General features: G+C 38.3%; 1 protein-coding gene across 1 annotated transcript in view; it reads left to right on the plus strand.

The window, feature by feature from the left end:
- Positions 1–13860, plus strand: part of MTMR8 (myotubularin related protein 8) — a 223348-nt gene that overhangs the window by 85117 nt on the left and 124371 nt on the right. The window contains exon 8 of the mRNA XM_029240183.1: positions 1184–1293. Coding sequence (XP_029096016.1) covers positions 1184–1293 — 110 coding nt within the window. The remainder of the gene's footprint in view (positions 1–1183; positions 1294–13860) is intronic.

The raw sequence follows: 13860 nt of genomic DNA on the forward strand, positions 1-13860 counted from the left end.
TAAATCCAGTTTGCATAGGTAGTACTGAATTATAGCAGTGTTGGTCTGACAGAGGAACTACAATGTTTAGTTTTCATAACTCTGTGGAGTTCATCTGGGTTTAGTGGCTATGGAAATAATTTCTCTCTATAGAATTACAGAGACTGCTGTATAGGGGTGGGTAGGTCAACATAAATATAAATGAACTGGGATTTATTTCATCTTCCTCATTTAATCTGCTGTAAGGGGTCAGTCCAATTTCATCACTGTGCTGATGAAGGGGGCGAATTTAGACTTCAAAGGAATAAAGCTGCTATCAGACAATTTGGGTCATCTGTCATCACCGCAATGTAATTGGGATCAGAATGCGGGCAAGGTGAGATCAGGGCTTTACAGGACTCTTGAGCCTAGAACATTTCTCCCAAAGCCACTACCCAGGATTCCATGATGTGGTATGTCATCTCAGGCACACATAGGGAAAACCTGCCCTCATTAAGTGAACTCCCTGTTCTTCCTCTCTTTTCTTCAATTGTTCACTTATGCTGTCTGCCAGGACCTCTCCCTGACACAACCCTTATCAGATCCTGTCTTCTCAGTCTGCAGCCCTTTTTGGATATTAATGTTCCTCTTCCTTGGGTCTCTTCCTCCTTTCTTTTTTGTCCCAGAATATTCTATAGTAGGAGTGTAAGAGGACATTTTGCAGATTTTTTGAGGCAAAAGATTGCCATCTGCTGGATAACCAGTGCAAAATGCATGAAAATTAACTGATGGTTTTTTCAACCTGTTGAGACAGCACAGGGCTGCAAGGGAGTAGGTGGGGATGTGGAAGCAGAGACAGATGTTAAGGGTCTACAAAGTTAGGCTCAGTAGGAGGAGTTAAGATGGGAATGAAATGTGTTTACTAATCAGAGGAGATGTGAGTATTTTCCTGTGGATGCTGACTCAGTCTTCTGGCTCTGTTCTTCAGAGATCTCTGTGGGCTTGGGGTGGGTTCTACAAGTCAAGAAAGCAGAGACCCGAGCTAGGAGATATGGTAGGCTCTAGCCCTAGTCCTGTCCCTGATTCACTGTGCGGTTTCCAACTAATCATTTAACCTTTCTGTGCCTCAGCTTCCTCATTTACAAAATGGGGATCCATTTTGTCCCCTTTCTTGGTGAATAAACTGAGGTAATTGTGAATTTCAATCTCTGCTTTTCTACCTTAGTTTGTGAATTGAAAACTCCAACAATGAGTGAATTTCTTAGCAGCCTGGAGAGCTCAGGGTGGTTGAGACACATTAAAGCTATTATGGATGCTGGAATTTTCATTGCAAAGGTAATAATCAGGACTTTTAAGAACTTGCACTGACTTAATTATGGGATCTCTTGAGGTAGCAGTGTATTCATGGTGGAAAGAATATTGAAAAACAACCTGGTTTCTAGATTCAGGTCAGCCACTAATTTACTGCGTGCCCTTGGAAAATCTCTTCCCTTCTGTGGGCCTCAGTTTCTCTGTCTGTAAAACAAGGTGGTTCTACTAGAATCTAATGGTATAAGTTTTGGGGGGCCCACTGAACTCTTTGAAAATATGATTGACCTTCTGCCCCTAGAAAAATGTACATATGGCTATACATACAGAAAATAGACCTTAATTTCAGGGGGTACACAGACCCCAGATCTCAAGTTAAAAACTCTTAGATAATCTCTCATGGTCCTTTCAGCTCAAATATTCTCATAGTCTTTCCAGCTCAAATACTCTGATGTATTTTTGTGTTGATTCTAAGGTATCAAGTGGAAGTAAGACTGGTTGTAAAATAAATGCAGAGCTTGTGTTTCTATGGGTTTTCAGAGCTCTGAGTATAAAGCAGACTTTCCTGACTTCTTTGTCTAGGTATGCCTCTGAATGCAGTCTAAGTAGGCTTCATCACTCATTTATGCTGACTCACTTATTTTCTGACCTTCAGAACCCTGGCTTCTGTATCATTGTTAGGTGATATTTAAAAAAAAAAGAAGAAGAAATTTGGAGTGTACATTTTCTCATTTTGAAGTTTTGTTTATACACTCTTACATGAGAACTTGCTCTTTTCACCACACCCCTATTATTTGGTAGAAGTAAAGAAAAGGAGAGAATCACTCTTCACCTCTCTGCTGTCATTTTTTCAGTTGAAGATAATGAGATTTATAGCTTCTGGCTTAAAAGGTTTTTAGAGAGTGTGTGTAATTAACTGTCTTAAATATCCAGCCCTATTGTTTTACAATTTCCTAGTCCTGTTGCCTACATTTTTCACTGTAATTTATTATTAGTGCTTACTATGTGACCCCCTTGGTCATTTCAAGCCCACTGTTCTAGCCATTCTTTATACTGTTCCTTTTTCGCATGCCCTATACCCATAAATTTCTATTTCCTTTCTGAAACTGACTTTATTAGACCAAAGAGAGTGAGAATGGAGAAGAGGGATAGATTTGATAGACCATACAACCTCATAAATATTGGTTGAATTAAAATGAGTGGATGAAAAAGATAGACTTGTGATTGCACGATTATCCTGTGCTTCCCATATCCATCAGTACCTATCCAGTATCCCAAGCTTGAAAACTCAAGTAAGCCTTGAATTCTCTCTCTTCCCCTCCATCTGGCAATTGCCTCATCCTGTCAGTTCTCCTCAAAAGTGTTTCTCAAATATCCGTTCTTCCCCACCTCTGCCTTAAGTACTATAATAACTTCCTGACTGGTTTACTTGTCTTTAGTAGTTGCTCCCCCCAGTATGGCCACCAGATTGCTTCTAAAGCCATCTTTCTTGAGCACATATGATAATGTCACTTTAAACTCAAAATACTCCAATGGTTCCCCATTGCCCATAAGACCCTGGTAATTAGTGAGATTCTTGTTTCTCCCCAAAACACTATAGTATCCCTCCGTCTCTCGTTTTGTCTCTCATTATCTTTATTTATTTTTTCTCATTACAAAAGTTATACATGTACGTTATCTAAGAAGTATACATTTCAGAAATATATAATGTAAAATGTAAATATTCCCTTTAGTTTGCCCCACAACACACACTATTAATAGTTTAATGTATGCTGCTAGATCAGCACTATTTGAACTTTCTGTGATGATGGAAATGTTCTGGATCTGTACTAATACAATAGCCACTAGCCACATGTGGCAGTTGTGCATTTGAAATGTGGCTAGTGAGAGTGAGGAACTGAATTTTTAATTTTATTTAGTTTTGATCAATTTAAATTTAAATAGCCACTTGTGGCTAGTGACTACCATATTGGACAGTACAGGTCTAGAATTTTTCAACATATATATAACTACATATATTATTACTAATTTGTAAAAATGAGATTGTATTGTGCATATTTTTCTGCAACTAACTTTTTATACTTAATGTATGGTGAACATTTTCCAGGTTAGTTCAGTCAGTGTGACCTCATTCTTTTCAGTGACTGTATAATATTCCATTAAGTGAATTTATCATGGTCCCTGTTCATGGGCAATTCAGTTATTCACATTTTTCACAAATGCAGACATTGTTGCATCAAATATCCTTGAACATATATCTTTATATGTGTGGGCATTCTTAAAAGTGGATTTTCAGTTGAAGAGTATGAATATTTCAGACTTTACTAGATGTGGCCAAATTGCCCTTCAAATAGGATGCACCAGTTTCCATTCCCACCAACAATGCCTCTTTCTCCACATAGCCAGCAGTGGTTATCATCAATCTTTTTAATCTTTGCCAATTTGGTAGGTTATGCATTTTATGTCATGTTTTAATTTGCATTTATTTAATCATTAGTGAAATTTAGCATCTTTTCCTGTCCACCAGTGACTTTTCACTCCATTTGGAGTCCTAAGGAAAGAGTATAATCGCTACTATTAGGCCTCTGATACTATCTGAGGTATCTGGTTAACTGAGGGGTTTAAAAGGTTGAGAAACTTTTCTCCAGATCTCTCTGACTCTTGTCTTACTCGCAACCTAAATATCCTTCTAGGAATATCATTTCTCTTTTACCTTCTACTACAAAAGTTACTCATTTTCCCACACCCCATGAACTGCACGGTCCATGACAGGTTCAATACTCCCCTTGCTCCTTACAAAACTCCTTCCTCCTTTTAGGTCTATTGCATTTAGCTATACCACTCTGTACCTCTCCTAATGACTCTTCTTTCTCCATTAAGGACTTTGGAAACCACTTTAGGTAGGTGGTTTCCTCTCCATCCTGATTCTTCCTCTCAATCCCAGGAGGTTTGAATGTCCATGTACAAACTATAAAACACTCTGCACTGATAGTTCTTTGAGCTTTTGTACTCCAGTTCTTACACTCTTACTCCAGCTAACCTGGTCCTTCTATCCCATGGAGACCTTTACACTTTTAACTCCACTTTTCCCACCTTTTTCCACCTTCTTTCGTATCAAGCCAAAACCTAGTGGTGTAGCACCTCATCTATTCCACCTTGCCTCTTTATCCTTCCACTCTACCCGCCCTGTTAATCCCAATCATTCTCTACTTTCTCTGCTCTTATGCCCTGACAACTAAACATTGCCACAAAGAAATAAATCCCATAGCCATGTTACTTGGTATAATTACAGGTTTATGGTCTATAATATTGACTGTAGTCCTATAGTCTTAGGACCACTTAACAGTCATTTTATGTGTCCCTGGTTGGTTCCCAGCCCTGTTCCACCAAGCAGATATTCCTAATTTGTATTTTACTTTTAAGCTGGCTACACCACTGTTACTGTCCTCTCAGTAAACACATATTCAGACATGTCTCCTTCTTCATAGAAAAATAAAGGTAATCTCTCATCTTCCCACTACTATTCTTACCAACTTTTTTTGCTCCTTTCTTGCTATCTCAGAGGAAATGGTGCCTCATCTTCTGTGTAAGACTAATCCCTTTACCTGTATTCTTAATCCCATCCCCTCCTTCAAGGAACCTCTTTCCCCTACATTTTCAAACTTTTCCTTTCACTGGCTTCATCCCTCAGAAATACGCTCAATACTTTCTTATTCCTAAGAAAAAGAACTTTTCTTATTCTCTTCTAGTTACTGTTCTCTTTCCTCTTGCTTAGAGCTTTCTTGAAAGTAATTGGCCTTCCCTATACGCACTTCCTCACCTCCCTTCACTCTTCAGTTCACTGTGATCCAGTTTACATACCATTACTACTGTTCTTGCTGAGGTCACTAATGACCCCTAACTTGTCAATCTCAGGGTCACTCTTTAATCTTTATTCTATTTTAACCACTCTGCTGCATTTGACATTGTTATCCCCTTTCTCTTTGAACCATTTTTGTAGTTCTGGCCTTAATCCCACTGCTACTTCCTGGTTCTCTTTCTACCTTTCAGCCTTCTTTTTCACAAGCTGACTCCTGTAATAGCCCCCCCTTCCTCTACTTTCCCTTTAAACGTTACTACGTTCTAAGGTCTTTCCTTTTCTCACTTTGGTCTCTGCCTGGACAGCACCAGCCATGCACAGTTTCCACTATCATCTGTATTCATATAGTGGTCAAATCTATACTCTGGCTCAGATTCTTCCTTCTCCTGAACTCCAGACCCACATATGCAGCTGTCCACTGGATGCTCCATTAGATGTCCCTCAACTACCTCAGAATCTCCATGGCCCCAGATGAAATCTTATCTACTCCCAACACCAACTAAAACTTGTTTCTTCTTCTGTGTTCACTGTTTAGGATAATGGTACTGTAATCCACCTAGTTACTAAGTGACACATTTAAGAGTCATCTTTGACTTTTCTTTCTCCTTCATTCCACATCCATTCTCTTACTATGTCCTGTTGAATCTTCATTCTTAACATCCTTTTCAGCCCCACTGCTACTGCATTAATTCAGGTCCTTGTTGCATTTCACAATTTTAGTAACTCTTTGACTGGTCTTCCTAAATCCAAATTTATGTCCTCTATTCTCCTACTGTCACCACAATGAGTACATCTGATCATGGCACTCCTCTGCTTTTAACACTCCAGTGGCTCTCTGTTGCCACCAGATAAAATGCACACTTGTCAGTCGACCCTTGCCCTCCTGGCCAGACCTGTCTCTCCTCACTCCTTCACTCCCAGCCTAGCCTCAACCACCAAGCTAGTTAAGAATTCCTCACCTATGCCTCACATCCTTGCCTTTGTACATGTTGTTATATTATGCCCCTTGCCTGGAATGTCCTTTCCTCCTGGTCCATCTGACAAATGCCTACTCATCTGACAAGACCCACTTTAGTTGTCTCCTCTTCTTTAGCTATTGTGTGCCTTTGTTGTACCTGGTATAAACTTTTATTGTTTTGGTTATCATTGGTTTGTAGTCATTCATTTAAATGTTTGTCTTTTTTTGTGTACCTAGTGCACACAATAGTGCATCTTGTATAGTCACTCAGTAATTATTGGCTAGGTGAGTAGATGAATGAATGAGTGAATAAATTTCCTTCTCCTTCCTCACCTGAGAAAATCCTACATTTTCTTCAAGGCTCAAGCTTCCCTGGCTCCTGCAAAAGGATATAGTTACTACACATTACCCTATAGCAGCAGTTTTTGCACTGCATTGTATTTATTTATTTACCTTTGGTCACCCTGACTAGTTTGCTCTTTGAAGTCAGAAACTGAGTCTCATCTTTGTATCTCTAATACTTAGCACATACCTGGCACAGAGGTATACATAACTAAGTGTTAGAATGAATAAGTGAATGCTCAATATCTACCATTGCCAAAATTGCACAGGTTGAGTAAATGCCCATATTTTTACATAGTTCTGATTATACAGAAACTGACCTAAGACAGGTAAACCTCTCTATCTTAAGTTGGAAGGACTTATATTAGTAAGGCTAAATGGATAAAGCTTCCAGAGGAAATTATTGTCAGGTCTGGGACCAGAATGCAGAACAGTCCTGTCTGTTTTTGAGCATGAATTCTTCCTCTTGCCCACTTCTCTCTCTGAGAATTGAGAATTGATCCATGTCTTTTTCAGAAGTTTTATGAATGTAGACCTCCTTCAGTTTTTCTTTTTAACCTGTATCATGTGTTGACTTTGATTTTCTTTTCCTTATTAGGTAAGCTCACCTTCTGTTACACTCCTTTATTTTCTTTTTTTTAAATATTTTATTTATTTGGCATGTCGGGTCTTAGTTTTGGCACGCAGGATCTTTGGTGCTGCATGCAGGATCTTTCATTGCTGCATGTGGTCTCTTGTTGAGGCACACAGGCTTCTGTAGTTGCAGCGTGTGGGCTACTCTCTAGTTGTGGTGCACGGGCTCCAGAGCGGACGGGATCAGTAGTTGTGGTACACAGACTTAGGTGCCGCATGCCATGTGGTATCTTCATTCCCCGACGATGGATCAAACCCATGTCCCCTGCATTGGAAGGCAGATTCTTCTTCTTATTTTTTTACATCTTTATTGGAGTATAATTGCTTTACAATGGTGTGTTAGTTTCTGCTTTATAACAAAGTGAATTAGTTATACATATGTATATGTTCCCATATCTCTTAACTCTAGCGTCTCTCTCCCTCCCTCCCACCCTCCCTATCCCACCCCTCCAAGCTGTCACAAGGCACCGAGCTGATCTCCCTCTGCTATGCGGGTGCTTCCCACTAGCTATCTACCCTACGTTTGGTAGTGTATATGTGTCCATGCCTCTCTCTCGCTTTGTCACAGCTTACCCTTCCCCCTCCCCATATCCTCAAGTTTATTCTCTAGTAGGTCTGTGCCTTTATTCCTGTCTTACCCCTAGGTTCTTCATGATATTTTTTTTCTTAAATTCTATATATACGGGTTAGCATACGGTATTTGTCTTTCTCTTTCTGACTTACTTCACTCTGTATGACAGACTCTAGGTCTATGCACCTCATTACAAATAGCTCAATTTCGTTTCTTTTTATGGCTGAATAATATTCCATCGTATATATGTGCCACATCTTCTTTATCCATTCATCCGATAATGGGCACTTAGGTTGCTTCCATCTCCGGGCTATTGTAAATAGAGCTGCAATGAACATTTTGGTACATGACTCTTTTTGAATTAGGATTTTCTCAGGGTATATGCCCAGTAGTCAGACTGCTAAGTCGTATGGTAGTTCTATTTGTAGTTTTTTAAGGAAACTCCATACTGTTCTCCATAGTGGATATATCAATTTACATTCCCACCAACAGTGCAAGAGTGTTCCCTTTTCTCCACACCCTCTCCAGCATTTATTGTTTCTAGATTTTTTGATGATGGCCATTCTGACTGGTGTGAGATGATATCTCATTGTAGTTTTGATTTGCATTTCTCTAATGATTAATGATGTTGAGCATTCTTTCATGTGTTTGTTGGCAGTCTGTATATCTTCTTTGGAGAAATGCCTATTTACGTCTTCTGCCCATTTTTGGATTGGGCTGTTGGTCTTTTTGTTATTGAGCTACACGAGCTGCTTATAAATTTTGGAGATTAATGCTTTGTCAGTTGCTTCATTGGCAAATAATTTCTCCCATTCTGAGGGTTGTCTTTTGGTCTTGTTTATGGTTTCCTTTGCTGTGCAAAACCTTTGAAGTTTTATTAGGTCCCATTTGTTTATTTTTGTTTTTATTTCCATTTCTCTAGGAGGTGGGTCAAAAAGGATCTTGCTGTGACTTATGTCATACAGTGTTCTGCCTATGATTTCCTCTAAGAGTTTGATAGTTTCTGGCCTTACATTTAGGTCTTTAATCCATTTTGAGCTTATTTTTGTGTATGGTATTAGGGAGTGATCTAATCTCATACTTTTAAATATACCTGTCCAGTTTTCCCAGCAACACTTATTGAAGTAGCTGCCCTTTCTCCACTGTACATTCATGCCTCCTTTATCAAAGTTAAGGTGACCATATGTGTGTGGCTTTATCTCTGGGCTTTCTATCCTGTTCCATTGATCTGTCGTTCTGTTTTTGTGCCAGTACCATACTGTCTTGATTACTGTAGCTTGGTAGTATAGTCTGAAGTCACAGAGCCTGATTCCTCCAGCTCAATTTGTCGTTCTCAAGGTTGCTTTGGCTATTCAGGGTTTTTTGTGTTTCCATACAAATGGTGAAATTTTTTGTTCTAGTTCTGTGAAAAATGCCAGTGGTAGTTTGATAGGGATTGCATTGAATCTGTAGATTGCTTTGGGTAGTAGAGTGATTTTCACAATGTTGATTCTTCCAATCCAAGAACATGGTATATCTCTCCCTATTTGTATCATCTTTAATTTCTTTCATCAGTGTCTTATAATTTTCTGCATACAGGTCTTTTGTCTCCTTAGGTAGGTTTATTCCTAGATATTTTATTCTTTATGTTACAATGGTAAATGGGAGTGTTTCCTTGATTTCACTTTCAGATTTGTCATCAGTGTATAGGAATGCCAGAGATTTCTGTGCATTAATTTTGTATCCTGCTACATTACCAAATTCATTGATTAGCTCTAGTAGTTTTCTGGTAGTATAATTAGGATTCTCTATGTATAGTATCATGTCATCTGCAAACAGTGACAGCTTTACTTCTTCTTTTCCCATTTGGATTCCTTTTATTTCATTTGCTTCTCTGATTGCTGTGGCTAAAATTTCCAAAACTATGTTGAATAAGAGTGGTGAGAGTGGGTAACCTTGTCTTGTGCCTGGTTTTAGTGGAAATGCTTTAAGTTTTTCAACGTTGAGGAAGAGGTTGGCTGTGGGTTTGTCATATATGGACTATATTATGTTGTTAAAATTTCCTTCTATGCCTACACTCTGCAGGTTTTTTTTAACATCTTTATTGGGGTATCATTGCTTTACAATGGTGTGTTAGTTTCTGATTTATAATAAAGTGAATCAGTTATACATATACATATGTTCCCATATCTCTGCCCTCTTGCATCTCCCTCCCTCCCACCCTCCCTATCCCACCCCTCCAGGCAGTCACAAAGCACAAGGCGATATCCCTGTGCCATGCAACTGCTTCCCACTAGCTATCTACCTTACGTTTGTTAGTGTGTACATGTCCATGACTCTCTCTCCCCCTGTCACAGCTCATCCTTCCCCCTCCCCATATCCTCATGTCTCTTCTCCAGTAGGTCTGTGTCTTTATTCCTGTCTTACCCCTAGGTTCTTCATGACATTTTTTTACTTCTTAAATTCCATATATATGTGTTAGCATATGGTATTTGTCTTTTTCTTTCTGACGTACTTCACTCTGTATGACAGACTCTAGGTCTATCCACCTCATTACAAATAGCTCAATTTCGTTTCTTTTTATGGCTGAGTAATATTCCATTGTATACATGTGCCACATCTTCTTTATCCATTCATCGGATGATGGGCACTTAGGTTGCTTCCATCTCCGGGCTATTGTAAATAGAGATGCAATGAACATTTTGGTACATGACACTTCTTGAATTTTGGTTTTCTCAGGGTATATGCCCAGTAGTGGGATTGCTGGGTCATATGGTAGTTCTATTTGTAGTTTTTTAAGGAACCTCCATACTATTCTCCATAGTGGCTGAACCAATTCACATTCCCACCAGCAGTGCAAGAGTGTTCCCTTTTCTCCACACCCTCTCCAGCAATTAGTGTTTCTAGATTTTTTGATGATGGCCATTCTGACTGGTGTGAGATGATATCTCATTGTAGTTTTCATTTGCATTTCTCTAATGATTAATGATGTTGAGCATTCTTTCATGTGTTTGTTGGCAGTCTATATATCTTCTCTGGAGAAATGTCTATTTAGGTCTTCTGCCCATTTTTGGATTGGGTTGTTTGTTTTTTTGTTATTGAGCTGCATGAGCTGCTTGCAAATTTTGGAAATTAATCCTTTGTCAGTTGCTTCATTTGGAAATATTATCTCCCATTCTGAGGGTTGTCTTTTGGTCTTGTTTATGGTTTCCTTTGCTGTGCAAAATTTTTGAAGTTTCATTAGGTCCCATTTGTTTCTTTTTGCTTTTATTTCCATTACTCTAGGAGGTGGGTCAGAAAGGATCTTGCTGTGATTTATGTCATAGAGTGTTCTGCCTATGTTCTCCTCTAAGAGTTTGATAGTTTCTGGCCTTACATTTAGGTCTTTAATCCATTTTGAGCTTATTTTTGTGTATGGTGTTAGGGAGCGCTCTAATCTCATCCTTTTACATGTATATATCCATTTTTCCCAGCACCACTTATTGAAGAGGCTGTCCTTTCTCCACTGTACATTCCTGCCACCTTTATCAAAGATAAGGTGTCCATATGTGCGTGGGTTTATCTCTGGGCTTTCTATCCTGTTCCATTGATCTATCTTCTGTTTTTGTGCCAGTACCATACTATCTTGATTACTGTAGCTTTGTAGTATAGACTGAAGTCAGGGAGCCTGATTCCTCCAGCTCCATTTTTCGTTCTCAAGATTGCTTTGTCTACTCGGGGTCTTTTGTGTTTCCATACAAATTGTGAAATTTTTTGTTCTACTTCTGTGAAAAATGCCAGTGGTAGTTTGATAGTGATTGCATTGAATCTATAGATTGCTTTGGGTAGTAGAGTCATTTTCACAATGTTGATTCTTCCAATCCAAAAACATGGTATATCTCTCCATCTATTTGTATCATCTTTAATTTCTTTCATCAGTGTCTTATAATTTTCTGCATACAGGTCTTTTGTCTCCTTAGGTAGGTTTATTCCTAGATATTTTATTCTTTTTGTTGCAATGGTAAATGGGAGTGTTTTCTTGATTTCAATTTCAGATTTTTCATCATTAGTGTATAGGAATGCCAGAGATTTCTGTGCATTAATTTTGTATCCTGCTACTTTACCAAATTCATTGATGAGCTCTCGTAGTTTTCTGGTAGCATCTTTAGGATTCTCTATGTATAGTATCATGTCATCTGAAAACAGTGACAGCTTTACTTCTTCTTTTCCGATTTGGATTCCTTTTATTTCCTTTTCGTCTCTGATTGCTGTGGCTAAAACTTCCAAAACTATGTTGAATAAAAGTGATGAGGGTGGACAACCTTGTCTTGTTCCTGATCTTAGTGGAAATGCTTTCAGTTTTTCACCATTGAGGCTGATGTTGGCTGTGGGCTTGTCATATATGGCCTTTATTATGTTGAGGAAAGTTCCCTCTATGCCTACTTTCTCCAGGGTTTTTATCAAAAATGGGTGTTGAATTTTGTCGAAAGCTTTCTCTGCATCTATTGAGATGATCATATGGTTTTTCTCCTTCAATTTGTTAATATGGTTTATCACATTGATAGATTTGCGTATATTGAAGAATCCTTGCATTACTGGAATAAACCCCACTTGATCATGGTGTATGATCCTTTTAATGTGCTGTTGGATTCTGCTTGCTTGTATTTTGTTGAGGATTTTTGCGTCTATGTTCATCAGTGATATTGGCCTGTAGTTTTCTTTCTTTGTGACATCCTTGTCTGGTTTATGTATCAAGGTGATGGTGGCCTCGTAGAAGGAATTTGGGAGTGTTCCTCCCTCTGCTATATTTTGGAAGAGTTTGAGAAGGATAGGTGTTAGCTCTTCTCTAAATGTTTGATAGAATTCGCCTGTGAAGCCATCTGGTCCTGGGCTTTTGTTTGTTGGAAGATTTTTAATCACAGTTTCAATTTCAATGCTTGTGATTGGTCTGTTCATATTTTCTATTTCTTCCTGATTCAGTCTTGGCAGGTTGTGCATTTCTAAGAATTTGTCCATTTCTTCCAGATTGTCCATTTTATTGGCATAGAGTTGCTTGTAGTAATCTCTCATGATCTTTTTTATTTCTGCACTGTAAGTTGTTACTTCTCCTTTTTCATTTCTAATTCTATAGATTTGAGTCTTCTCCCTTTTTTTCTTGATGAGTCTGGCTAGTGGTTTATCTATTTTGTTTATCTTCTCAAAGAACAAGCTTTTAGTTTTATTGACCTTTGCTATTGTTTCCTTCATTTCTTTTTCATTTATTTCTTATCTGACTTTTATGATTTCTTTTCTTCTGCTAGGTTTGGGGTTTTTTTGTTCTTCTTTCTCTAATTGCTTGAGGTGCAAGGTTAGGTTGTTTATTCGAGATGTTTCCTGCTTCTTAAGGTGGGCTTGTATTGCTATAAACGTTCCCCTTAGAACTGCTTTTTCTGAATCCCATACATTTTGGATCGTTGTGTCTCCATTGCCATTTGTTTCTAGGTATTTTTTAATTTCCTCTTTGATTTCTTCAGTGATCACTTCATTATTAAGTAGTGTATTGTTTAGCCTCCATGTGTTTGTATTTTTTACAGATCTTTTCCTGTAATTGATATCTAGTCTCATGGCATTGTGATCCAAAAAGATACTTGATACAATTTCAATTTTCTTCAATTTACCAAGGCTTGATTTGTGACCCAAGATATGATCTATCCTGGAGATTGTTCCATGAGCCCTTGAGAAAAATGTGTATTCTGTTGTTTTTGGATGGAGTGTCCTATAAATATCAATGAAGCCCATCTTGTTTAATGTATCATTTAAAGCTTGTGTTTCCTTATTTATTTTCATTTTGGATGATCTGTCCATGGGTGAAAGTGGGGTGTTAAAGTCCCCTACTATGAATGTGTTACTGTCGATTTCCCGTTTTATGGCTGTTAGTATTTGCCTTATGTATTGAGGTGCTCCTATGTTGTGTGCACAAGTATTTACAATTGTTATATCTTCTTCTTGGATCGATCCCTTGATCATTATGTAGTGTCCTTCTTTGTCTCTTTTAATAGTCCTTATTTTAAAGTCTATTTTGTCTGATATGAGAATTGCTACTCCAGCTTTCTTTTGGTTTCCATTTGCATGGAATATCTTTTTCCATCCCCTTACTTTCAGTCTGTATGTGTCTCTAGGTCTGAAGTGGGTCTCTTGTAGACAACATATATAATGGTCTTGTTTTTGTATCCATTCAGCCAATCTGTGTCTTTTGGTGGGAGCATTTAGTCCATTTACATTTAAGGTAATTAT

The sequence above is a fragment of the Monodon monoceros genome, unplaced genomic scaffold (genome assembly GCF_005190385.1).
Source record: "Monodon monoceros isolate NGI ecotype Baffin Bay Population unplaced genomic scaffold, NGI_Narwhal_1 Super_Scaffold_22, whole genome shotgun sequence".
Lineage (NCBI taxonomy): Eukaryota > Metazoa > Chordata > Mammalia > Artiodactyla > Monodontidae > Monodon > Monodon monoceros.